Source organism: Microtus pennsylvanicus, chromosome 17 (assembly GCF_037038515.1).
Source record: "Microtus pennsylvanicus isolate mMicPen1 chromosome 17, mMicPen1.hap1, whole genome shotgun sequence".
Taxonomy (NCBI): domain Eukaryota; kingdom Metazoa; phylum Chordata; class Mammalia; order Rodentia; family Cricetidae; genus Microtus; species Microtus pennsylvanicus.
In genome coordinates, this window is record NC_134595.1 from 32,721,100 (window position 1) to 32,748,483 (window position 27,384).

The window sequence follows — 27,384 nt, forward strand, 5'->3', positions numbered from 1 at the left end:
GAGGCTGCTGTACTATGTGAAACAGTTTGCAGAGTGGATGCGTGTATACACGTCCACTGGGAGGGAGAGAAGACAGAACTTCTGTTAAGGCCACTGTAAAGGAGAGATGGAGAAAGTAAACTGGGCTTCTCCCTAACCAGGGAACTATGTTCTAGGTGGAGGCCAGATCTGTGCTGTGGCTTAGAGGAAAGAAAATGGCATTAAGATAAAAACCTTGGAGAGCTTGTGGGGTCAAATGAGGCTTTGAGGACCAGATTGGGGGGTGGGGGAGAACTGGTCTTTTCTGCTGAGGCCTGAGGGCAGCAAGTAGCTAGGGGAGAAGGGGGCAGAAGGGGAGAGTTAAGCTGGTCCTGGCTGGGTCACAAAGCTGGGAGCTATGATCCAGGCTTTGAAGTATTGAGGCAAGTAGCCACCCTGAATTACTGGGTGGGGCTGAGAGATAGAAAAGGGAACTGAGATTCATAAGGAGTGATGGGGCACTAAAGGAAGGCCGATGTGATCAGAATGAACTCTACACTGGGGCAAAAGAGGAGGAGAAGGAGTCACTTGAGTTTGGGCTGTTTGGGACACACTGAAATGGAAAAGGATTCAGTGCCATCTAAGAGAATGTGCTACCCTTCTATTGTGCCTGGCTGGAAGGGGTAAGTCAGTGGGGTCTGCCTAGCCATCTCCTCACCCTTTCAGAAGGCTCTTGCTAGAGACCGGGTCCTGCCCATCAGCAGGAGGCTCTGACCCTCCCCATGCTGGACCACTCTTTCCAGAGGCACATAAGTCAAACACCGCCAGGAGCCACAGGATGCCATCTGCCACAAAGATGAAGCCAGGACTCTCATGGCCAGCGCAGAGGATGACCAGGCCCAATGCAGGAATGTTGTAGAAAAGACCTGGGACCCCTGGGTGAACCGGGACACTCTACCCTATGCTGTAGCCACTAGCTACATGCAACTACTTATATTTAAATCCCAACTAACTAACTAACTAGCACTAGGGAGTTCATGACCTGCCTGAGCTCTAGAATGACATTTTAAAAAAGAACCAAAAATAAAGACTCCAATTAACTAAGAAAAAAAAATCAGTTCCTCGGTGGCACTCATCACATTGACAGCCCTCAGTAGCCACATGTGGCCTTAACAGTCACCAGAGTGGGTGTCCTTGCATCACAGTTCAACCTCTCCTGCACTTGAGAGTGATAACTCCCAAATATAGAGCTCCTGTCCCTGCTGAATGAGACACAGCCCTCAGCCACACCCCACAGCACCAGTGGGGAGGCTCAAGCATCACACCCTAAGTATGCCAAGGAGGCAGGATATGAACTCAGACCAACTGATTCCCAAGTCTGGGGCTGGTCTCCCAGGAAGCCAAGGCCTGGAGGACGTTCCTATCATAGGAAGAACATGGACAGAAAGACAGATATGGGGCTGAAGGAAGCTCATCATAATTCAGTACTGAAGTCTTGACCTCAAGGCCCTCAAGTCCCAAGAATGTGACTATGACAGTATTTGTAGAGTGGGTCTTTAAAAGGTAACTGTGGGGACAGTGAGATGGCAAGGAAGGGTGTTCACTGTCAGAATGACGACTTGAGCTCAATCCCTAAAACTCATGTGGCAGAAAGAAAACTCCTCTGACCTCGACACATGTGCCATGGTACACACACACCTATTCACGCCACTAAATAAAATTTTTAAACGTAAAAAGTGTTTTTTTTTTAAGAAAGGGAAATGACACTAAGATGAGGTCATAATGCCAAGCACACTGCTACAATCCCAGCACTCAAGAAAGCTGGGGCAGGAGGATCACAAGTCGGAAGTCATCCTCAACTATTAACAAGACCCTACTCCGAATAGAAGGAGAATGATGGAGAGGGGAAGGGAAGCCAAGCACTCCTGCACCTAGATAGAGAATTGTACCATGGATTAGAAAGGAACTGAAGACAGGGACGGATTAGAAAGGGCTTGTAACCACTCAAAGCTGACTGGGCCAGCTTCAAGGTGGTAGTCTTAGAGATAGGGATGACGGGCAGGAGACAAAGCAGAAGGAGGAAGATGACCAACTGCTCACAGCGCAAAAGTGGAGTGGGAATCTAGATACCCTTCCATGGTGGGGGTTTCTGGGGATGGCAGCATCATCAGCAAGAGCCTCAAAACCTAAGGAAGAAATGGGTTTGGCTTGAGGTGCTGGGTGTGTTGACTACACCTGCTAGAAGATTAGGGTACATCTGGGCTCCAGAGTTCTTGATTTCTTGAAATCAAAGCCATGGGTAAGAACATGATAGCAGCAGTCGGCAGGGAGAAATAGGGTTGGATAGATAGCTGCAATTAGGAAAAGGCCCTGGAGATTGCCACAGCCAAAGAGCCTAAGGAGACAAGATGACTGTGTGTCAAGTGGATCCCAGACATGAGCTTGGAACAGGAAAGGGCCATTGGGTAAGGAAATCTGAGCAAAATATGTGTTTAGCTTAATAAGAATGTGTCAATGCCAATTCACTTGGTAGAGCCGCTGTACTGCACTGATGTAAGATATTAATAACGGGAAACAGTGTGGGTCCTTCTGTGCTCACTTTTCATATGTCTAAAACTGTTTGAAATAAAACATGTGCTTAGAAGAAGGGTGTTAGACTTGGAAAGAATTACATTGTACTCAGGAGGCAGAGAAACCTAACTTGGACATGATTTTCTTTTTTGACATGTGAAGGAGCCCTTTTGTTCCCTGGTAAATGTACAATGTGGTTCCCTTGGAGATCTCAGCAAGGGCTGAGCCATCAACTCCCCCAAGGCGGCTGGCTAGGAAGAGCACATTCCCTCTGGTGTCTCTTTCCCCGTGTGAGTCACACAGTGAATCATGTCTAATGATGCACTGCGCCCGGAGTTTACCCCACCTGGAGGGCATACCAAGGTGGCAGTAATAACACACCTCACATCCAGCTTCATCCGTCTCTGTGACATGCAAGTCCCCGAGTCTGACAGAGAGACTCTCTGGGCCTCAGGACATTTGTGACAACCATAAGAACACCTCACCACACACAAACTTCTAAATGTGCGTGACTTCCACCCACCCCTACATGCCCCACCCCACCCTGGGACCTCTTAACTATCTGGCCTGTGAAATGGATGGGAAGGCAGGCAATAGAACATGTCAAAAGAGCAGGAAAACCTACAGCCCCCCAGAAGAGTTTGCATGTGAAAAAAAGATCGCAGAAAAGTAGATTCACACAGGAGAAGAGGGAAGATTGGGGAGATCCAAGCCAGAAAGGGGGACTCTACCAAGGTAATCACGTGCCTGCAATCTTGTACTACTATAGCTTTCCAAAAGGAGACCACTGGGTAAAGCAGCAGCCCGATGAGGGCTCTATCATATCTCACAACTGCACGTCAATGGCAATTGTGTCAGCAAAATGTTCAAAGAACAAAAGGGTAGCCATTGTTTAGTCATAAATACCCTGCTCTCCTCTCTGGCCTGCCAAACTCTGCTATCTAATCTCTCTGAACTGAGTTTCTCACCTAACAAATGGAACCATTTGTGGAACCAACTGTTGGGGCAACTGGATATTGTGTGAAATGCCTGGCGTAAGGCAGGCACTCAATAATGGCAGGAATTCATGCTTCTCCAGCCCTTTGGTTGCTGGAGGCAGCGCTTTATCCCAAGTTCTTCCACTAGGCTGGGGAGAGAGCTCAGTGGGTCAAGGCACAGGCTGCTAAACCTGACAACCTGACTTTGATTCCCAGGACCCTTTTGATGGAAAGAGGGAAGAGATTAAAAAAACAAATAAACAGAAAAACAGTATATCTTAGGGGTCAAATGATAGGATAGGTAAAGGCACATGCCATAAGTTCTTCTATCAACTTTGTCCCAAATGCACCTGTCTGCCCCCAAAGTTCTGGGCCAAAGTCTGGGCCACACATTTAACCTGCACTCAAACTTCCCATCTCCTAAGGGTTCTGTATGTCAGCAAAGAACACATGTGTATAGGCTGAGCTGAGCCAGTACTATACACACACACACACACACACACACACACACAGCAGGCTTGCTGGAGCAGCTGGCTGCTTGTTTCCTGCCCCCACTCCCTCTGCAGCTGCAGTATAAACAAATCAGCACCTGGAGGCCTGTTTTGGATGTTTTAGCACCAAAATAACTTGGAGGACAAGGACTGTTCTGACCTCTGGTCTCCAGGGCTCACGCTTTGGCCCTTCCCTCCTGTCTCTCTTGGCCACACTGCTCCAAAGGTCGGGCCTATTAATGTCCACTCTGACTTAGGATGTCCTGGGGTCAAGCAATGCAGGAACCAACAGGATGGTTCTCTCACCAGGAGCTACTAGGCAGAGTCCCAGCCTCCTTGACTGGCAGGGAGTTCCACCCACCAGGAGCCAACCACTGCAGACTGTGCCTGGTCAAAAAGCAGGGGGATGAGACCACGAGGAAGCACAGTGTGGGCTCCCCCAAAACCATGCTATCCCTTTATCTGGGCACCATGACGGCAGTATGCAATGGTATCTAAGCTCTTTCCCTAGATTGGGAGAAAGAAAATATAGTCTGTGTCTGCTCCGCTAACCAGCAAGTTTCTACTTACATTATTGTTTTCTTAGCTTCAGAAATGAGTCCTCATCTCTGCCAGTACCAGGGGACCTCAAAGTCAGTACACAGGTCCAAGCCTTGCATTGTCTGTGTGGGGCCCCATGCATTGGATGTGGAGGCATAGCTGGGCAAATCCCAGGCATCATGGCACATGCATGCCTGAAATCCAGATGTTGACACCTTTGTGCACAGAGAACCTCAGTTCTCTACAGCTGCTCTTGGCATCAGAAACCCAGTCCCAGGAGTATACCCCGTGAAGGTTAACCCTTATTGTCAACTTGAGGGACTTTTAGAATCACCTAGGAAACACCTCTGGTATCTCTATGAAGGCATCTCTAAGGACATGGGATTTATCCTGAGGAAGCTGAGCACCGGTGTTCATCTCTCTTGATCACAGATGCAATAGGATCAGCTTCCTCATGCTCTCCAAATCACAATGAACTCTATCTCCTCATACCACAAGCCAAAATAAAGCCTTCCTCCCTTCTGTTATATCTGTCAAGTATTGTGTCAGAATGATAGAAAAGCAATTAGTTACACACACACACACACACACACACACACACACACACATTGCTATTAGTGAATAGGCTGAACCGTACAGAAATCTCCAGACTCCTCTTCTCTACTTCCTAAACATAGATGAGAGCCACACATCCATCCCATCTCCCCCTAACCCGGACACACACAGCACCCCACATGGCTTCCAAGAGAATTGTTTGGTACAACACAGGTTGTTGGGTACCACAGTCAGGCATAACCTTCTGATTGAAAGGGCCTGGAAGAGCCCCTGTTGTGGCTTGTCCTCTGTCTCTGACCCCAAGCATTTCCCATTTCCCCTCTCTGTAATAACAGTATGATCATGAGGTCCATCTGTCTTGATAAGCCCCTTTCCCCAGGCCTGGGCTCTGCCCGCTGCTGGCCATGAGATATTGGTCACCAAGCCAAAGCTGGGTTAGATTCTCCTTCCCCAGAAGTGCAATCCAGGACCCAGACAGCAGAGGCTGGGTGCTGGGATGGCCTGGGGGGCTGGCGGTCCCAGCTTCTGAACTGAGCTCTCAGGACAGCTTCTGCCACACTGGGGCATGAGAGCTCAGGTTGTTCCTCAGTTCGGTCCAGTTTTCTGGACACTCCAGGGGCCTTCTTTTCTATTCTGCCCCCTTTTATTAACCAAGTCTGGTTTGGTTGTTTCCATCCAGTAGAAACTTGACCAGCAACGGAAAAGTTCAAGCAGGGATTGGACCCCAAAGTGGAATCGTAAGGGTATTTTTGTCTATACTTGATTTCTGCTCTTTTGTCTATACTATTTTGTCTATACTTTTTTCTAGACTATACTTTTTTTCTAGACTATGTCTAGACTATTTTGTCTATACTTTTTTCTAGACTATACTTTTTCTAGACTATACTTTTTTCTAGACTATACTTTTGTCTAGACTATACTTTTGTCTAGACTATACTTTTTCTAGACTATACTTTTTTCTAGACTATACTTTTTTTCTAGACTATGTCTAGACTATTTTGTCTATACTTTTTTTCCTAGACTATACTTTTTCTAGACTATACTTTTTTCTAGACTATACTTTTTCTAGACTATACTTTTTTCTAGACTATACTTTTTTCTAGACTATACTTTTTTCTAGACTATTTTGTCTATACTTGTTTTCTGCTCCCTGAGGAGCCTCAGAAGGGGCCCTGAAGTTAGGATTGGTGAGAAAACCAAACTTACTCATCACTCTATGTGTGTCCAGAGAAACAGGGCTCGAAAGCCCTGGGCACCCCAAAGTTCCACTGGAAGGACACAGTGGCACTGAGCCACTCTGTGAAAGGCTGTCTTTTCATCTAGATGCTGCCCCTCACTCCCAAGCTCCAGAGACCCTAAAGGCATTGGTTTCTTTGTCACTGACAACAGCCCAGTGCCCCAGTCAACCAGCCTGACTCGTGATCAGAGGGTCCACAGACTTTATTCTGGGAGAACATGCATGCTTTCATATCTAGTGTAACTCTGAAAGGTTACTGGGGGCTTTGCTCAAGACACCCAGCTCTATAAGCCATTCCCAGGCATCTAGGCTAACTCTTCACTCATCCTGGCCCGCCTCCTCATCTTTCTTCTTTTCTGTGTTTTCTCCAACATCTTGCAGGTTTTGGCGAGCAAACTCCTCAAAAACCAGGTTTTCATCCTGAACACTAGAAGAAAACAGACAAGGCGTTAGTCTGTGCTTACAACTCTGAAGCTGAAGATGAAATTCTGAATGAAGCAAGACCACTGATCTTTCTGCAGTAAAGGAACAAATTCAAGATGAATGTGTTTCCCAGGACAGAACATGGACCATGTCACTCCCAGGATGGGACAAGGACCATGTCATTCCCAGGATTAACAAGGACCATGTCATCCCCAGGATAGGACAGAGACCATGTCACCCCCACAATGGGATAGGGACCATGTCATCCCCAGGATGGATGGGGACCATGTCATCCCCAGGATAGAACAGGGACCATATCATCCCCAGGATTAACAAGAACCATGTCATTCCCAGGATGGATGGGGACCATGTCATTCTCAGGATAGAACAGGGATGATGTCATCCCCAGGATAGAACAGGGACCATATCATCCCCAGGATTAACAAGAACCATGTCATTTCCAGGATGGGACAGGGACCATGTCATTCCCAGGATGGATGGGGACCATGTCATTCTCAGGATAGAACAGGGATGATGTCATCCCCAGGATAGAACAGGGAGCATGTCATCCCCAGGATTAACAAGGACCATGTCATTTCCAGGATGGGACAGGGATCATGCCTTTTTCTTCAGGGATTTTAGGCTTTTGTTTTATTTTTGTGACAGAGTCCCACTCTATAGACCAGGCTGGCCTTGAACTTGAAGTGATCTCCTGCCTCAGCCTCCCAGGTTCCTGGCTTGAAGGTAATCATCACCCCTAGCTAAGACTGTGCTTTAAAAGCTCTTTAACAAACACAAGCAAGAGGAAAAGTGTGAGAGCCTACAGAACGAAAGACAGCATAATTATGTGAGCACACATCTGAAGCTCTCACAAGCAGAAGGACACAGGGACTCTGCACAGACATTCTGAGAGGGGTTTGTGGGGAACAGGAAAACTCAGAGCAGCATCCAAATTGCTTACCTCTCCTTTGCTGTAGGACCAGAACAAAGGGGAGGAGGAAGAAGGGAGAAAGAGAGAGAGATGAAGATCAGTTATTATTTTTAATGAGGCTTTATGTATCCTGGGTTAACCTCAAACTCATGATATGGCTGAGGATGAACTTGAACTTCCAGTCTCCCAGCCCTTTTTCAACTTTTTCTTCTTTTTCAAAGATGGCTTCCCACTAAGTTGCTAGGCTAACTGAGCTCACATGGCTCCTGTTTGACCCCCCTGGTGGCTGAAATGACAAACCTGTGCCACCATGACTCTTTCTCAAAATAACAAAAGAAGGCACTTGCCTGGACCGTCTAGGCCTTAGATTCAACCCTCATCACAATAAAATTTTAAAATAAAATAAAACGTCTCCTGGCATGAGATACCCTAGAATCTTATTCTGTTGAGTAAAGGAATCTTGAGGCTGGATAGGTAGACCACAAGGACAGCAACCCTGACATTAGGGTTTTGAGCCATCTCTCCAGTCCCAACTCTCTGAAATCTTAAGCACAAAAGATCATTGTTTCATCCTAAAATTATGAGTTGGCTAATGTAAGGTCTATAATGACCAGACTGTAAAAATACTCTAAGCGAAGGAAGACTAACTCTACTTCTTCCAAAGTAAGTCACCTATGCTGAAAGTTCCAAAAAATAGCCAGGTGGTGGTGCCTACCTTTAATGCCAGCACTTGGGAAGCAGAGGCAGGAGGATCTCTGTGAGTTCAAGGCCAGCCTGATTTACAGAGTGAATTCCAGGACTGCTAGGGTTACACAGAGAAACCCTGTCTCACAAAACAAAAAAGAAAATTCGATCCAGAAAACTACCCAGCATAACTGTGGCATCAGGAGACTGTATTTTCGATATTTTTGAAGGGAACCAGGACACCATTTTAAAAAAAAAGGAGGGGGTTCTTTTGGCGCCTGGAGATAAGGCTCAGTATTAGAATGCCTGCCTAACATGTATGAGATGTTGAGTTCATCCCTAGGAGGAAAAAAAGAAAGAGAAAAAGGAGGAGGAAAGAAAAAGGAAGAGAAGGAGGGAATAAGGGAGGGAAGAAAGGAGGAAAGGAGGGAGGGAAGAAGGAAGGAAGGGAAAAAGTATCGAGGAGCACATTTCCAAGACTTCTTGAATCTATGTTTTCCTGGACTACCATCCTGATTAGTCTCAAATAAATGTTTAAAATAGCATTTTAATGAGACAAATATAAATGAACAAAAATGTAAGACTTAGACTGTATTTCCCCTCAACGGGAAGGTTTTGGCAAAGTGTACTGAGGGCTTAAGTCTAAAATATTTGGCAAAGACACTTTGAGACATTATTTTTTAACCATCTTGTCATTATAGTCTAGGCTGGCCTCAGACTTGTGATCCTCCTGCCTCAGCCTCCTGAGCACTGGGATGGCAGGCATACACCAGTGCACCTACCTCCACTGAACTTTTCTTCTCAGAACCTCCTAGCTCAAGCTCATACGTCATCCCATTCGCATCTTTGCAGGGACAGTGGGAGGGTCTCAGTGTGTTCACAGATGTGTGTAGCGATTGCTTCACTTAGCATCCACACAAAAGTGTCAGTGGATGGATCGTCAAATGAACGGGGATGGGGGGAACCCAGGCAGACCTTTTCTAGTATTTTCTGTAATCTCATCACTGCCACTGCTGTCAAAAATAGGTATCACCTTCTAAATGCGTATTGACACTTCCAAATGAGGGGCCTTTCGTTTCTACATAAAGCAATGCCTTGGGTTCTTCAGAGGGTTTGTCCCTTACATCATCTCTAAACCTAAATCAAGGTCTGGGGACAGCAGGGCTGCTGCAGTGACATTGTTCCTGAGAAAACTGAGGCCACTCAGACCCAACAGAGACTAGAAAGGAGTAGGAAAGCTACACCCTCTACACACAGACAGGCGGTGGACAGGCCCAGGAATCAGTAGGTGAGCTAGTTCTCCCTTCCAGGCTGACCTGGTTACCCTGTGGAGGACACCCATGCGCTGAGGGGTACACAAGGAACACCAGAGATACATAAATGTGCAGTAAGTCTGCCCGTGATGAATGAACGGGTAAGAGGTGTCCCGGACAATGATGACTGACCTGAGTCCTCGGGCTGTGGGTGCATGAGGCGAAATGGCACTTCCGTGGCCACCTCACTAGAAAAAGGAAGAGTACAGGCTGGTCAGGCAGGAATTTGAAATATATTTCCTGGAATGTGGAACGAGGAACTTCACTCAGGCGTGGTTGGGGCCCCCCGCTAGTGTTTTTAGTCCTCTGTATCCTAACTGGCGATGTAACACTTTGGGAAGAGAAGAGATGAAACCCTACAGGAAGGTCAATTATAAAAATCATTCCTGGGGCTGGAGAGATGGCTCAGGGGCTAGGAGCACCTGCTGCTCTCCCAGAGGATCTGGGTTCAATTCCCAGCCCCCACATCAGGCAGTTTACAACTGTCTTGTACTGGGGATCCAGCACCCACTTCTGGACTTCACAGATAAATGCCCTCATGTCACACACCTAAAGATAAATGAAATCTTAAAAAAAAAAACTAGGGGGCTGGAGAGATGGCTCAGAGGTTAAGAGCGCTGACTGCTCTTCCAGAGGTCCTGAGTTCAATTCCCAGCAACCACATGGTGGCTCACAACCATCTGTAATGAGATCTGGTACCTTCTTCTGGTGTGCAAGTATACATGCAAGCAGAACACTGTATATATAATAAATAAATAAATCTTAAAAAAACTATTCAGTGCAGCAAGACACATTTGAAAACATTTTAAATTTTTATATGAGGGTTTGGAGAGACGGCTCGGCAGTTCAGAGCATGGACTGGTCTTCCAGAGGTCATGGCTTCGATTCCCAGTGCCCCCAAGGAGCTGCCGCTGTGGGTGTCAATGGTCACAGCCTCTACTCACAGCTCCAGCCCTTGAGGAATGGGCAGAGGCTGCAAGTGGCTGAGGGACCTGACGTGGTCCTCATCACCGGTGATTCCTTTGCTTAAGGCTCATGTCCCACCAGGAAGTCACAGAGCAGAAGTTCCTTTCACTAACTTCATGAAAGCACAGGGTACCTCCTTTTTGTGCCGACGCAAATGGCCCCATCTGTCGTCCATCGCACGAGGCAAGATGGCGCGGCCTCTTTACTCACTTAACAGGATCTTGGAGCAATTTTAAAGGTCTGAATTCAAATTTTACTATACGGATGGATCTTATGGAGGAACATGGCTATCAGACAGAAAGGTCTGGAAAGCTAGACTCTAATAACTTCAGGACATCATCCTGGGAAGTAATAATTAACACAGACAATTAACCCAACCTCTGCTGGAATGTGTACAGTACTCTTTTATACTTTTCCTCAAGCCTGAAAACAAATCCCGTAATCCCTCAGAATCAGAATAATATTTAAAAATTCTCTGTGAGGCTGGTACAAGGGTGGGCACACCCATCTCTTGTGAAAGAGAGGAGCGGGGCCCACCCCATTGCTAATACTGAAATGCTTTGGGGAACATTAGAGTGTATTTGAGAAGAAGGGATTCCCCAAAGGGAAATCCAGAGAAATCAGGAAGGGATGTGGAGGGGGGGATGAGAAGCATCCCGGGACTCCTGCAGCCTACCCAGCACTGACCCTGGCCTGGGCCAGGCCTATATGACATCTGAAGGTGGGCAGAAAATGGCTATTAAGGACAAAAGATAGCCCAGGATGATTCAACTCCAGGCCTGCAACGTTCCAGCTCTCCACATCACAGAGATTCTAATCAGTCAATTTGCCCCATAGCCCAGGCCGTGGAGATAGACAGTTAAGAGCTGAGGCAAAGAACCATGTCAGGTGAATGCTTGTCTCAGATATGGCCAAACCTGTTCTTTGTTCATGGCTCAGAAGACATCTGTCACCATTAATGTTTGCCAAGAGGTAGAAACAACTCATGTTGTCTGCAGGAAAGTGATATTTCCGGGGGGGAGGGGAAGCCACATTTTTTTTTTTTGTTAAAAATTCTGCAAGGCCAAAATGATTGTTTAGAAATCTCGTGACCGTGGGGGAGTAGAAACATTGCAGCTATCAGGACAAATTTATCATGGTCTATCTTAGTCCTTAATAGCCGTTCATTGTCTACCCCTGTGTTTGATCTGGCATCCTGTGACTTTTGGGGGATGTACAAATAGACCCCTAACTTCCACCAGCCCCAAATCTAAGGATGCCACCAAGATAGCACCGGAGGCCTATAGGAGAGATTTTCCCACTTCACTATAACCTGCCTGACTGATGTTCCAATGTAGTTTTTAAAATACCTTGATTTATGATTTTCGTTGTTCTTTTGCTACTGAAAAAAAATCTTCGTAACACTGTCACCGTGTCTGGAGACCCCAACCTGTGTTCCTGGTTCAGCATCACCCATACTGAGATCCAGAGTAAACACGCTCCCGTTCTCTCTGAGGTGCAAGCTATACCTTTACCTATACCAATACCACCAGCAGGAGAATAAACAAAACATGGTATAGCCACACAACGAAAAGTCAGGAGAAGTGGTGTACAGTAGTAGTAGATGCTACAACATGATTAAGTGTTGAAAACATTATATTAAGTAAAAGAAGCCAATAACAAAGGCCACATATAGATTTTTTTTTGAGACATGGAACCCAGGCTGGCCTAGAAATCATCTATATAGCTGAGAGCAACCATGCCTCTACTTCTTCTCTGTGTCGAGATTACAGGTATATAACATCATTCTCAGGTTTATACAGGGCTGGGAACTGAACCCAGGGCTTCCTGCATGCAAGCAAATGCTTGGCCAACTGAGCCACATCCTCAACCCCAGCAGAGGGGAGTCTATAGAGACAGAAAGCAACCTCTGGTTGCCAGGATCTGTGTGGGAGGGAAAAGGAGCGATGGCTTAATAAGCATAAGTTCCTTTTACAGATGTTACAAGTGGTTTAAAAAAAAAAAACCCTAGGTAGTGATTGTTATGTGACACTGTAAATCAACTTAATTCTATAGCATATGTTTAAAAATGATCAAAATGATAAAATTTATCCTATGTGGCTTGCACCCACCCATCCTACAAACACAAATGACCACTGGCTGGAGTATGTTAGTTTTCTGAGGGGTGTGTGAGTGTGTGTGTGTGTGTGTGTGTGTGTGTGTACATGCCCACATGCAGGCCTACTTACGATCTCCAGTTTCTTGACTGCTGGGAGACACCTCTTACAACATATCCAAGTCAGCATGCATCATTTACAGCATTTTTTAAGAACCACTGCCCAGAAACTAGTTTTTACCAGTTTCTGTTTGGCCACAAGCTCCTTTTCCTCAGTTCACTGGGAGCTGAGTAGAGGAAGGAGGCAATGAGGCTTACCTGGATGTGAGTTCTCCTAGAAAGCTGGAAAGCACAAAGCAAACAGCCACAGTAAGTCCCCAGACGTGATAGGACATCAGGTCCCAGGGTTCAAAGGCAGGACAGGCCCCACCCAGCCTTGAAGCTCTCACCCCCCAGCAGATTCCAGGCTCCTAGCATCTCCCAGCTCCCATCTTCAATGCAACTTGCTGAGGGCTTCCCTCTTTCTCCAAAGAATTACTTTTAAAAAAATGGGCTCACTGAGAATGAGCATAAGGCACAGAACCAGGAATTTTCAGCCATCATGTGGGGGTGGGGCACACCTGAGGCCTCAGTCCTTGTAAGAGGTAGAGGCAGAAGCAGAGGCAGAGGGACTGCAAGTGAGACCCTTTCTCTAGGTTCTATATTGAGGATAATTCTTAAAATAAAAAAAAAAATCTAAGAAAAAGCCAGGCAGTGGTGGTGAACACCTTTAATCCCATTGGGATCAGCCTGATCTACAGAGTGAGTTCCAGGACAGGCTCCAAAGCTACATAGAGAAACCTTGTCTCAGAAAACTGAGAGAGAGAGAGAGAGAGAGAGAGAGAGAGAGAGAGAGAGAGAGAGAGAGAGAATTCTCAGCTACAGAGGCCACTGCAATGCACGATTACAGCTGTCCCTGTCCCTCAGCATCTGTGAGAGACTGGTCTCAGGGTTGCTTGTGGGAGCGTTCCCTGTCTCTTCAGAAGATGGTACCAGATTTGCACGTGACCATTACACCTCGTTCCCTGGACTCTGAACCATCCCTGCTTTGCTTCTGATGCCTAAGAGATAGTAGACTTTGGTTTAGGGAATAAACAAGGTGAAAGGCCTTCGTGCCCAATACATGAAACATTTTGCTGTTGTTATTTATTTTGAGACAGGGTCTCTTGACATAGCCCTGGCTGGCCTTGAACTTCTGAACTTCCTATCTCGAGCTTGCGATGCTGAATTACGGGCATGTGATACCATGTCCAGTTTATTTGGTGGTGCAGATCAAAGTCAGAGCTTTGCGCCTGTTAGGCAATCACTCTGTCAACTGAGCTGCACCTCCAGCCCCAATTTATAAAACAAAAACAAAGTTAGAGTCTCACTATGTATCCCAGGCTGACCATGCTTCTTAATCCTGCCTCAGCCTCCCAGGGTGGCTCATGCCACACACTGACCCCAAATAAAGAAGATTCACAGAGAGTTTGTTAGACAGCTGTGAGTCTTCCTAAAATTTGAAAATTAAACTGATGTCATTCTTTTTTTTTTTTTAAACCGAGCAAGGCAATTTACGGTCATTCCTGCCCGTCAGCTTCCACCGTGTGTGCCGATGTGCATCCACTTCCGCTCAGTGGTACTGAGAGTGCATGCATTTCAGTTTGTTTTTCCAGTACATGTCGCCGCCAACAAAACTGCAGAGGCTGAGAAACGTGAACCACGCCGGACTCTATGTAGGCATCAGCAGGCACCTCGGGCTTCCTTTGCTGTCTACCTGCCTGTCATTCCGGAGAGGAACAGGCCAGGTGGAGATGAAGCACCCAACACTTACCCTGACACTGTGAGCTTCACCTTGATTTGGTATGACACCAGGATACCCATGACCGTCCGATCGATGCCCTCCTTGATGCTACCCAATCAAAAAGAAGGAAAGGGATTAGGAGAGCAGAGCCAGTGTGGGAAGCATCACTCTCCTGCCAGAGCCACCGTTCTGAAGATGTTGTCTTGGAACTGGAGAATTCCAGAGATTGGCCACCTGAAAGTTCTGTGTGCCCAGCAGCCAGCATGGCACCAAACAGCAAGGGAAAGGTCACTTGAGCGGATGAACAAGGAGTGTGAGATGTGACCAGAGAGAGAGAGAAGGGTGACTCCAGGCTCTATGAGCGTGTATGGAAGTCCTACCCTCAATCAAGTCCCCACTGGGCATTTGGACACAGTTTATTACCTCCTATGACCCAACATGGAAGACTTCACATTCTGTGATGTCTGACAACAGGAATTATGAGTTGAAAAATCACCATGAAATCTCGCTGAGCTGCTATGAACCACAACAAAATCTCAGCGGAGAACCCTGAAGGCAGGAGGCAGAGGGGAGTTATGTTGGCAGGCCTGGGATCTGGGGCCAGGCCAGGCAGGGAAAACTGTGTCCAGTCCCAGAGGCCTTCTGCTGAATCGTGTGCTCTAGAACCACAACGCTCCCCAAAGAGCATCACTATCTGGTGGAAGGACAGAGGCACAAACTGAGACCACACTCTTGCTAGGATTGGCTCGTAAGACCTGTGCCATATGGAAGGCCCAAACATGGGAAACAGAACATGCCTGGGACTGCAAGGGCCCTCCCCATCATTTTCCTGAGCGGGAGCACCAGTACAGAGCAGACTCAATCAACAATAAACTCATCCAGGGACCCTCTACAAGTTCCTCATCCTGGTTCTACTGAGGGATAACTGCCTGTTGTATAAAAGGTAAGCTCAGGTACAGCTTCTTCACGAAGGTGTGGAGAGGTGTGTTTGGAAACCACCCCATTCCCTGTAAAACTGACTTTGCAGAAGTGCGTGCCATTGGCGTTAGATCACTGCTCCCTTCAATTAATCTAGGGCATCAATTTTCTTTCTCTGGACTTTCATGAACATACTTTAGAATCTAACATAGACAGCTGGCAAAATATCCTCGGACAATTCCTCGATTCCCACCTTCATTCTGGCAAATGTTCATGGTCCCCACTACTGGCCTCACAGAACGTGAGCTACAAATTCATGAGTCAGGACACTTCCTCTTTCTTCTGGCATCTCCTCTGAGGGGGCCCTAGTAGGGCCAGGAGGGAGCCCCCAGCACATCCTATGGGTGAGGGAAGTGAGAAGATCTCAAGCCTAGATCTCGGTTCCTGCCTCACACCTTCAACATTTAGCAGCCAACAGTCTCCCAGCAAATCAAGCCTAGGAGGGCAGCTAGCAGCTAGCTTCACCATGAGTTTTCCCCCCCCCAGATCTTTTGCCTAAATCCAGCTAGTGGTTCTCCAAGACAGAGTAGGCAGGTTAGCTCTTCTTTTCATGAAAATCTGGTGTCTCTCAGTAACCAGTGGGCCTTCCAGTCTTTCCAGAGGGAAATAAATAAAAAAAGTAGCCAAATGTGGTAACTCAGATTATGTGTTCAGGGTACCACATGGGCCAGCAATTCTTTAGGATGTAACTGACATTTCCAGGACACTCTGAGTGTCAGACACCACACCTTACATACACTGTCCCAATTAGTCTGCAATCACCGGTATGTGAGATGGGCACTGTGATTACTCCCACTTTACAGACAGGAAAACTGAGGTTCTCAGAGAGCTCAAGGAACTTGACCATGGCCACCCAGAGGGCAGGCAGTGGCCATGTGGTTGGTGTCAGGCTGATGTGCCCACCTGTGACCCCTGGGGCAGCCCAGTTCCAGCCTGCACTGATGGCCCATTCACATCATCTACAGGACTCACATGGTGCTGGAGGCCAGGTTTGTGTCCTCGTGTTTGATCTTCCCATCCAGCGCAATGCCTCTTCTCTCTCTGTTGTTAGCCAGCAGGGGCACCAGCACCAGCGTCTTGGTCAAAGTGCTGTTTGGCCCCACTTTTTCTCTTGAGAAAAAAAAAAAACATAGAGAGGTTATGAGTGCTGCGGCCACCATCAACACCTCAAGATCCTACCTGCCGTGAACATTTTCGGAGAAGCCCCTTACAAGGTAAAGGGAATCTCTGTGAATTCAAGGCCATCCTGGTTCTACATAGCTAGCTCCGGGTCAGATAGAGAGAGATCCTGTCTCAAACAAAACAAAACAAACAAGACCAACTAGCCTAAATGTCCAAGACTCCAGCCAGTCTGCTGTGGAGACTTCCTGAAGCCCACAGTGAGCAGCAGAGCCTTTGGGTTAGTGTCCACAGAAAAGCTCATGCAGGACCACTGTAGCCAAAAACTGTCCACGGATGGACAGTCAGTGTGTGACTGATGGTGGGCCTGTAACCCAGGCAGATCACGCTGCTGTCTGTTCAAAGCAGCATGCCTCTTTCTTTACTGCGGCTTCTTCAGAGGCCTGGGGGTTTCCCCACGTCTAATAGATAGAAGGAACCCTGTACCAAGGGACAATTCCGGGACTCGGTTGGGGACACAGCACTCCTGGGGGTCCCAGAGTGGTATCTGGGCTGGATATTTATTCTCCAGTACACATACTAAGCACCAGGCCTGGGCTGAAGGCAGAAGGTGAGGGGGGAGGGGCTGCAAACGTTGGCTGGAAGCCGGCATCAGGACCACTTCCTGAATGGGTTCCCAGCCATCCCACGGGAAGGACTTCCCTGTTTGTTCCCTGTGAGGAATCTAAAGCAGCTCTGGCTTCTCCTGTCTCTGGTTGAGTACAGGAAGCCCTTTGCAATGTTTTGCTTGATCTAGGGGTGGCCACATCCTCCCACCTGGGTCATGGTGGACTCTCTCTCCAGCCTGATTGTCACGGAATGGGCTCCTGGGGCTAGAATGATATAGCCTTTACTGTAATAGGATTTGCTGAAGGACTATGCTCGGCCCACAGCTGTGCCCAGGGCGATTAGGATCCCAAACTGCATTGTCAGCAGTGTCTTTGAAGTCAGGTCTGACCTGGTTTGAGGATGCCTGCCCACCAGAGTCCCGGGGGCTGGGTGTGTCTGGAAGAGTGGCTAAGGTGCTACAGCCTTCTGAGTGGCCTCCAGGTTGAGACCAGTGTGAGGATTAGTCTTAGTGGGGTTTTCTTGAGAAGGACCTAGGAGATTTGGAAAGAACAACCCCGGATGTGTCTGTGAGAACATAAGCTGGAGGGGAAGATCGCTGTGAATACAAATGCCACCATCTCATGGGCCGGAAGCCTGGCTGTGATCAGAGAGGGAGAAAAGAGAGAAACCCTGCTAGTGCAGGCATTCGCTCTGCTTCCTGAGCTGTTCTGCTCTGCCCCGCCCACCCTGCTGTGATAGACAGAAACTGTGAATGGAAACAGGTATTCCCTCTGACAGGTTGTTTCTTGGGTATTTGCCTCAACAGTGAAAAAGCTAATGTGATCCAGCCCCCATTTCTAGACCCCTCCTGACCCCAGGGAAATCTCAGAATGGTTTCACTTTCCTGAGGATCATTTGGTCCAAAAAGCACACAAAGGTTTGAATGAGAAACAGGAAATGGGATATATACTCTATCAGGACAATGAGCACCACAGTTGTGGACTATCTGCCAAAAGGCCAGTCAAGGCCAAGACTCCCCAGTCCTTGAACTGAATGTGGAACAGGCCCAACCTGGTTGTGAGGTACTCTTGTCTTCCTTAACACCATATACCTACTTAAATGCAAGGCTATCTTGTTTTGAGTAGTAGCTTACTGAGAAGTTGGATTTTTAATATTTACTATGATACCAGTTTTTCTTTAATATGATCTCAGGTTTTCTTTCCTTACTACCCATACCTGCCTTTCACTCAACCTTCCTGTCGCCCTGGTAATATTTTCTGTATAGAACATGCTAAATAAAGTGGAGATGCATAGCCAAGCCTCTCTACCCAGCCTGTGTGTTAGGAACCTGACCTCCAAGCACAAAGCAGAACACCCGGCAGGCCTCTCATGGCGACACTAAGGATCTCCCGGCGGGGAGGGGGGGATTCTGTGTGTGTTCTGAGTCCAGCTGAAGGAAGAAAGTCATTCACAATGAGCTCAGAATGGACCAGGCTCTCTAGTCCAGTTGTCATTGCTACAAGACTTTCAAGTTGATGAGATGATCAAAAAATATAGTTACCAATGACTGTTAGAAGATCCTACCCACACTTGGGCGGGTCTCACTTTCTGCGATTCTTTTGTGAGAAGCTCAGGCCCATGCTCTTATGCTTTTGGGTTTTGTGTGTGTGTGTGTGTGTGTGTGTGTGTGTGTGTGTGTTTCTAAGCTAAGAACTTAATTTTCTCTTGACCTTTATACTTACACCTAGATTAAAATGTCTTTTAAAAGATATTTATTTTAGCCAGGCAGTGGTGGCGCACGCCTTTAATCACAGCACTCAGGAGGCAGATGGATCTGGATCTCTATGAGTTTGAGGCCAGCCTGGTCTACTAAGTGAGTTCCAGGATAGCCAAGGCTATTACATAGAGAAACTCTCTCTCTCTCTCTCTCTCTCTACATACATACATATATATTATATATAATTTACTGTGTGTGGATGTGTAGATGGGGCACAGAGGCCAGAGAAGCTAAAATTTTCCTGGAGCTAAAATTATAGGCATTTGTGAAGCACCTAACACTTAGGTTCTCTCTAAGACAGTATGTGCTCTTAACTACTAAGCCATCTCCTCAATTCTAAAAATATTTTTATTAAACCCCAACTAATATATATATAATATATAATATATATATATTATATATATATATATATATATATCCCTAGCCTGGGCTGATAGTTCTGGGTAAATCTGGTAAAGAAAGAGCACCCCATTCCTGCCAACACATTCCAAGAATACACAGAGTCCCTGCTGCTCCCATGGTGATATTTCTTCCTAGATTTCTGCCCTCTGAGTCCTTGTTTATGAAGCCTGATCTCTCAGCCTAAGGGATGGCCCCAGAGGCAAAGTAAACACAGAGCTTAGCTGGTCACTTGTTTTGTAGCCTTGATGTGAGAAAAGGGGAAGAAAGCAGAGGCTGGGGGTCTGGTGGGGCACCCTAGTTCTTGCTTCAGAAGAGGAAGTTGACAAAGTGGGCTGGCCGCCCAGGAAGTGGAAAGGCAACCGCTACTTACTGTGTTTCCTCCGCGGCCACAGGCTTGACGTAATAATCACTTGAGTAGAGAACCACATTGGCTACTTGTTCCACTGCAAAGGGAAGACAGGAGGGAGGTGAACAGGGCAGCCTCTCGTGCCTTGCACGGGACCATTTGAATCCAGTTCTGGCTTTCTCAGCCCCCAGCTTAAAGGCTGCAAATTTTCAAGGTCTGGTTTCAGGCCATCTCTGTACACCAGGGACCAAAACACCAGGCTCTTGGATGTGGCTCCCAGGAGTCTCCTCCTCTCCTGCAAGCCTACTATCTATACCAGGTATCCTTATCCAAAGGCATGGTGTCTCCAGCATCCCCAAACTCACCATGTACTTGCCTAAAACCCAGCCCCTTTCCATCATCCTCCACCTTACAAAAGGAACACTGTCTTCCCAGTCCTTAAGTTTTTGGAAACCTACCAGAAGCAAACACACCCATGCACACTGTGATATGGTGGACAGGGAGGATGGCTCTGCAACCTGACTGCTTAGGCTCTCATCTCTGTAGGGAAAATGCTTTTGTTCCTCTAAGCCTCAGTTTCCCCACCAGGAAAAGGAGGATGATGATTGCACAGGACAGGTCTAAAGAGTAAAAGACAGGCTGGCACTGGGAGCTGTCACTAAGCCTGATGTCATGAGTTCAATTTCCGGAATCCACACGATGGAAGGAGAGAATTGACTCACATAGGTTGTCCTCTGATCTCCATACATGTATGCTGTGGCGCTCTCTCTCTCTCTCTCTCTCTCTCTCTCTCTCTCTCTCTCTCTCTCTCTCTCTCACACACACACACACACACACACACACACACACACACACACAAATATAAAACAAAGATAGGCTGGGGAGATGGCCTTGTGCTTTGTAAGCACAAAGATCTGCATTCAATCTCCAGTAGAATCTCCAGTAGACACACACCCCAGCACTTGGGAGGCAGACACAGGTGAATGAATCCCTAGGGCTTGCTGACCAGCTAGCCTTGCCTTCTTGGTGAGCTCTAGGCCAGTAAGAAGTCTTGTTCCCAAAAAAGTGTATGTGTGGAGGAGTGATAGCTGAGGACCCAGACTTGACACTGTCCTCTGGTCTCTCTACCTGTGTATATAAGCATGCACACACATGATGGTGTGTACCTGTAAACCACAGCATGCAGAAGGCAGAGGCAAGAGGGACTCTAGCTTGAGGCTAGCCTAGTCTACACAGAAGGACAGATAAGAAAGGCCTTGGCTCAGAAAACAACACAATAACCCTGCAACTGAGGCTGGTGGCTCATGCCCGAGAGACTTGGAAGGGCAAGGCTGAGGATCAGAATTCAGTGACTCTCTCTGCTGCAACCTGAGCTATGCGAGACCCTGTTGCAACAAGAAAAACAAAATCAATTAAAAAAATGTTTGTTGTTGCTTTGATTTTTCAAGACAGGGTTTCTCCGAGTCGCTCTGACTGTCTTTGGAACTTGCTCTGTAGACGAGGCTGGCCTTGAATTCACAGAGATCAGCCTGTCTCTACCTCCTGAGTCCTGGGATTAAAGGCATGTACCACCACCACTCAGCTGAAAGAAACCATTTAAAGTACCTATCACGTACCCAACTTATATAAAGCTATTAACAACTTGTTCCAGAAAATGCAATAGCTTCTTTCAAGGTCATTAGTTTTGCTGCTAATATTCAATAAACTTTGAGAGCTATTTTTATTTTGGAACAGGTTTTACTGTGTGCTGAAGGCAGGCCTAAAGTTCCCAATACTGCCTCAGGCTCCCAAGTGTAAGCACTGCAAACATGTTGCACCACACCTTGCTGAGAAATGATTTTAAATACAAACATTCAATGATACAGTATCATTTTTGCTGCTGTTTCTGAAAGTTTGCCTCTGTTCTTTCAAAATTGAAATTATAACTCCAAAGTGGCATTATTTTTAAATTCACATAATTGGAGAGAGTCATGTACATGTCCAGGCACTTGTCTAGCAGGTCAGAGGACAACTTGTGGGAGGGTCAGTTCTCTCCTTCTACCCTGTGGGTTCCAGAGATCAAACTCACATCATCAGGCTGGGAAACAGCACCTCTACCAGCTCATCCACTAGCCCCAGGACGCATTCATTATTAAGAGGAGGGCTCTTCGGGGAAGTGATGCAATCCTGGGGATGGTACACTCATGAACAGGATGAGTGGCCTTATAGAGGAAGTTCCAGGAGCTTGCTGGAGGAGGAGGTCCTCATCATGTTAATCTGACAGACAGCACCTTGATCATGAACTTCCCAGCCTCCAGAACTACCAGAAGCAGCTGTTTGTTATTAGCTGGATACAGTGGCATAGAGCTGCGAATACCAGTACTAGGGAGACAGGGGCAGGAGGATTACAAGTTTGAGGCCTCCATCTCAATGAATGTGAGCCACCTAATTTAGAGTATTTTTTGCTACAGCAGCCTGAATGGACAGATAAACTCTACCACTTTTAGACCAAGGTATTGGCACTACATACAATATGCTGAATAAGTCAGTCCTACAGAGAACTAAACCAACATAAAACAAGGCTAACTTAATATTCATATTAGCAATAAGAAAAATATAGAGTCTCTAATACGCATGCACATAATTTGAACTTAATCTTTGATGGACATTTGGGGAAAGAGGAATATGTCAGCAGCCCACTTTCTGCTGTTATAGCTGAATACCACAGACAAGACTACTTAAAAACAATGGAGGTTTAATTAGCCCCTGGCTCTAGAACCTGGGAATCCCAAATGGTGCTAGCATCTGACAAGGGCCTTCCTGTTTGATTATAATAGCAGGGGACCTCAAATGGTGGGGGCAGGGCAGGTGTGCCAATTTAAGTCTCTTTACTTCTTACAAAGCCACTAATGTCATTCTAGGTTCTTCCTCATAACCTCATTTGACCCTAGTGACTTCCCACAGTCTTAGCTGCAAATATCATTAATGCATGAATGTGAGGACCAAGTTTCAAACATGTGAGCTTTCTGTGGGCACACAAACCACAGCAGATAACTGGACCGTATAACCACCCATGGTTAGCATAGGACAAACCCTATTTGTGTGTGTGTGTGTGTGTGTGTGTGTGTGTGTGTGTGTGTGTGTGTGTGTGTGTGTGTGAAGATTAAACCCAGGACCGTTGCCTATACACAGCAAGCATGCTATAAACTGAGTGATACCTCTAGCTTTTTTTAAAACGGGACTTTATGTATGGCCTCTGCACATAGTTGTGGCTGTCCCGAAACTCCTGATCCTCTTGCTAGCTAAGCCCAGCTACAATGCCTATTTTAACATTGAAATTCCTTATCCTTTGCCCTGGGTGACCTGAGATAGCTAATGACTTTGACATTGTAAATCTACCATACTGAGGCCATCAAATGTTAGTTGGAAGTTGACGTCTGAATTTATTCTTCTAGATCAATCCATTGTGTTTCATTGTTTGTTTTGCCCACAAGAGACCTACACATTTTGTCGTTGTTCTGTATTTTTAACGTTTTAAGACAAAATCTAGGGATGTCACCCAGACTGACCTCAAACTCATTATCCTTCTGTCTGAATCTCCTGGGTGCTGGGATTACAGGGGTGTGCCACGATGCTCTCAGACTGGCACTTGGATGGGCTCTGGGTTGAGGAAATGATATAAAGGAGCAGTCATGGGAGGCACCCCACTACAGTACACAACACAGTTGATGCTCACTAGATGGTCATTCCAGGTGGACATCATGCGTCACTATGCACTTCTATGTGGGACCTCTACTCAGTGCCTATAGGCCTGGGAAGGTGGGCGAGGAGCCACTACTGTGGGTACCAGCTGAGATTCCAGGGTGACATACCAGGAGCCCACAAATTAGGCCCAGTGCTTTTAAATCTAATTCCTTGCTCGAGACACTTGCTATATTTATCAACAAAAGCTATCACTTGTCAAAAAAAAAGAAGAAGCGGGGCTAGAGAAATGACTCAGTGGTTAAGAGCGCGGGTTGTTCTTCTAGAGGACCCAGGTTCAAGTCCTAAAGCTCACATGGTAGCTAATGACCACCTGGCCCAGGGGATCTGATGCCCTCTTCTGGACTACACAGGCATTGCATACACATGGCACACACACACACACACACTAAATAAAGAATTAAACAAACAAACCAAAACAAAAAGAGAAGCTTCTCCCTGGACTTCCCAAGTGAGACCTGGCTCAGAGGGGTGTCTCTGGGAAGGCATGATCATGGGAAGATGGGAAGGCCATACATAGGAGACAAAGTACCAAGACAAATGACAGCCTAAGAGACCATGATGGTGAATGCAATGACTTGTTGTTTTGAGGTAGAGGCTCAAAATAGACACATCTAGGTTTGTCTACCAGACTGGCATCAATGTAGACATTTAACCAAGGACAACCTTGAACTTCCTATCTTTCTGTCTTTACCTCCCAAGTGCTGAAATTTTAAGCAAGCACCACCTGGTTTATGGGGCACTGGGATTAAACCTAGGGTTTCCTGCATGCTCCATCAACTGAGCTGTGACTTACAAGGTCCTTCTCTTCCTAAGGTCCTACTGTCAATGATAACAGCAACAGTAGGCAGACCCAAGGACGCGGGTAAGGCAAAGGCTTATCAGAGTGGCCCCTAGGAAATAGCTTGAGGTTGCCCGTAGAAGGTCCTACCTAATACTTTAATCTTCTTCACAGTCTTCTCTGTGTTGTTGGTCACTGTCACAGTCACAGGGATGGGCTCCCCATGAAAATAGATCTGAAAAGCGAGAGAGACATCAAAAGAGAAGAATGGAGCGCAGTGGGGTGGAATCTTGGTTCAGAAGGCTCTCTAGACCAAGATTTTCTTAATCTCTTTCCAGTGAACACCTCCACTATCAGAGAAGCAAAAACAATAGCAACATTTCCTCAAGAGAAAGGTATGGACATGTTCAGCCCCATCTGCAGAAGGCCAGGGAGGCTGAGAGGCATGATGTCTAGCTCTAATTGCCAACTTGACATAACCTAGCATCACCTGGGAAGAGAGTCTTGTTGACATTGGGTTGGTCTGTAGGCATGTTTGTGGGGAGCCACCTTGATTGTTAACTGATGTGGGCAGAACCAGCCCCATTGTGGGCAGCACCATGCTCCGGGCAGGGGGTCCTGAACTGTAATAAGAGTGGAGGAATCAAGTTGAACGGAAGCAAGCCAGTGAGCATGCATGCATTTTCTTCTCTCCGTTCTTGACTGTGGATGTGATGCGACTAGCTCTTTGAGGGGCCTGCCTTGACATCATTGTTTGGGGATAGGATGTGTGAAATGAAGAGGAGGCGCTGAGAAAGCTGGCTGATGGAGCTTTACCCGGCAACACCCTGTGCTATCCAGCCCTGAGTGGGCACACCCACACATATGTACACACTACATGTGGTACTGGCTAACCTGTGTATTGCTGACCTTGGACCACAAGGGCCTTGGCCAACAGCTCTTCACCTTCTACTACCATGATCCTCCTCACTGATGACATCACTCTTGACAGGGCTTCCCTGTGAGGTTTCTATGAGATCTGAATTTCCCAAGGAAGTGAACAATTTGAAGTAGTACAGTGAGCAATGTCGTCTTAGAGACAGGAGTGGAAAATGGCCAGAGTGGATGGGAGGGGATGTATGCTTCCAATCTGCACAGCCCCCAGTCTCTAGGGACAGCCAGCAAGTGCAAAGGTTAGCCATGGTGGCTCATGGTGACTAGCACCAAAGTAACAGGAATAAAGCTGGCACTTTGCAAACATCTGTGTTCCGCTATGGCAGAAAGAAGATGACTCGTGATGCACCCACACAGTGAGAGGGATGTGGTCTCGACCCCTGAACTGAATGCCCATGGGCATGTGGATTACCTCTTTGCTGAGGGAAACTGAGAGGTGCAGAGGCTTGTCAGACATGAAGAACTGCCAGGAAGCCTCAGAACTGGGCTGGGGACCCATCTCAGGAGGGGCATGCTGTACTTTCCGGATCAATAGCCGCACAGAGCTCCTGAGGAGAAAAGGTTCATGGTTGGTACCCCCCACACTCCTAGCGCTTCAAAGTGGCCTTCGAGAGGACACGGGAGAATGGGCCAGATGCTGTTCTAATCCCTCCTCCACAATTTCAGGAGTTGAATGCTGAACCTGCAATGCCCTCAAGGATCCCCTTCATCCTGTCAGACTCGGCCTAGCCTCTTCTCAGGAGAGCATGTATCTTGGTTTCAGGTGATATGTGACCAGGCTTTAGAGCACTGTGTAACTGACACATTGTCACTGTCATAAGCATCAAAAGCACAGAGCTCCGGTGCAGAATGCTTGCCTAGTATGTACAATGTCACGCGTGGGTCAGATCCACAGCACAGGGCTCCAGTGCAGAATGCTTGCCTAGTATGTACAATGTCATGGGTCAGAGCCACAGCACAGGGCTCCCGTGCAGACTGCTTGCCTAGTATGTACAATGTCATGGGTCAGAGCCACAGCACAGGGCTCCCGTGCAGACTGCTTGCCTAGTATGTACAATGTCACACGTGGGTCAGATCCACAGCACAGGGCTCCCGTGCAGACTGCTTGCCTAGTATGTACAATGTCATGGGTCAGAGCCACAGCACAGAACACGCAGCACCTGTGAGATGTGGGTGCCGAGTATGAGGAGACTATGGAACGGGATGGGATAGGAGGAGGCTTAGGAGTGAAAGGGAGTTATCAAATCAAAAGGAGACACAAAGTTAGGCGAGGGAGGCACTGGGAGGCAAGGAAGTGGATGTGCGTATCACCAGAGTTCACTGCAAATATGTATGAAATTCTCAAAAAAAAAAATTAAAAGGAAATGGAGCACCTGGTTGGTAGGAGGAATGTTTATCGGTGATGGAGATTCTGTTTGGGATGACTCAAAAGTTTTGAGGTAGATTCTAATGGTGTCAAAAACACTGTGAATATACTTAGTGTTTTGGGGTTATACATACAAAAGTGGTTAGAATCATGAACTTCGTGGTGTATGTATCTTATCGTAAGTTTAAAAAATGTTTTAAGAAAGAAAAAAGAAATAGACATGGTATCATATACCTGGCATTCCAATGTTTGGGAAGCTGAGGCACAAGGACCACCCTCGTGAGTTCTAGGCCAGTCTTGGCCACAGAGTGATACCATTTTAAAAGAATAAAAAACTAAAAAGAGGAAAGAAAAAGAAACTAAAGGAAGAGAATAAAAGAAATGACCTGGCAGGTTTGGGGGACCCATGAGTCCCTGAGGTTGCTAAGCCCACTGTCATTCTCTTTTATCCTCCCCACCCCATATTATTTATTAGTTACTGCCTCCGAGCCTTTTATAAATGGCAGATAGTTCGGTCTTTATCTGCCCTGACCTGGGGAGGCTCCATGTCGCCAGCCACAGGAAGCCTGTGGGGAGAGTTCTGTCACACCAGGATAAAGTGGGGCTGTTTCGTGTCCCTACCGCAATACCACCCACCCACCCCCAGTCCCACGAGAAGACTCTTACTTCTTGGGGATCTTGTCCTCGTCGCTATCTGGGGAGTCTGTGGCAAATGCTTTGACCTCAAAGTCGACTCCACAGCTCTGTTGGAGACAAGAGACAGGGAGTGGTTAACACCTCCCTTCCCAGG

General features: G+C 47.0%; 1 protein-coding gene across 1 annotated transcript in view; it reads right to left on the minus strand.

Moving 5' to 3' along the window:
• Nucleotides 1-6,567: 6,567 nt before the first annotated feature.
• The window catches only part of Sag (S-antigen visual arrestin), a 32,268-nt gene continuing 11,451 nt past the window's right edge, over nucleotides 6,568-27,384 (minus strand). The window contains exons 5-14 of the mRNA XM_075951435.1: nucleotides 27,261-27,337; nucleotides 25,641-25,776; nucleotides 24,446-24,530; nucleotides 19,798-19,870; nucleotides 16,514-16,651; nucleotides 14,594-14,671; nucleotides 13,060-13,083; nucleotides 9,813-9,868; nucleotides 7,714-7,723; nucleotides 6,568-6,756 (exon numbers count right to left, since the gene is read on the minus strand). Of these exons, the coding sequence (XP_075807550.1) occupies nucleotides 6,648-6,756; nucleotides 7,714-7,723; nucleotides 9,813-9,868; nucleotides 13,060-13,083; nucleotides 14,594-14,671; nucleotides 16,514-16,651; nucleotides 19,798-19,870; nucleotides 24,446-24,530; nucleotides 25,641-25,776; nucleotides 27,261-27,337 (786 nt within the window). The 3' untranslated portion in view covers nucleotides 6,568-6,647. The remainder of the gene's footprint in view (nucleotides 6,757-7,713; nucleotides 7,724-9,812; nucleotides 9,869-13,059; nucleotides 13,084-14,593; nucleotides 14,672-16,513; nucleotides 16,652-19,797; nucleotides 19,871-24,445; nucleotides 24,531-25,640; nucleotides 25,777-27,260; nucleotides 27,338-27,384) is intronic.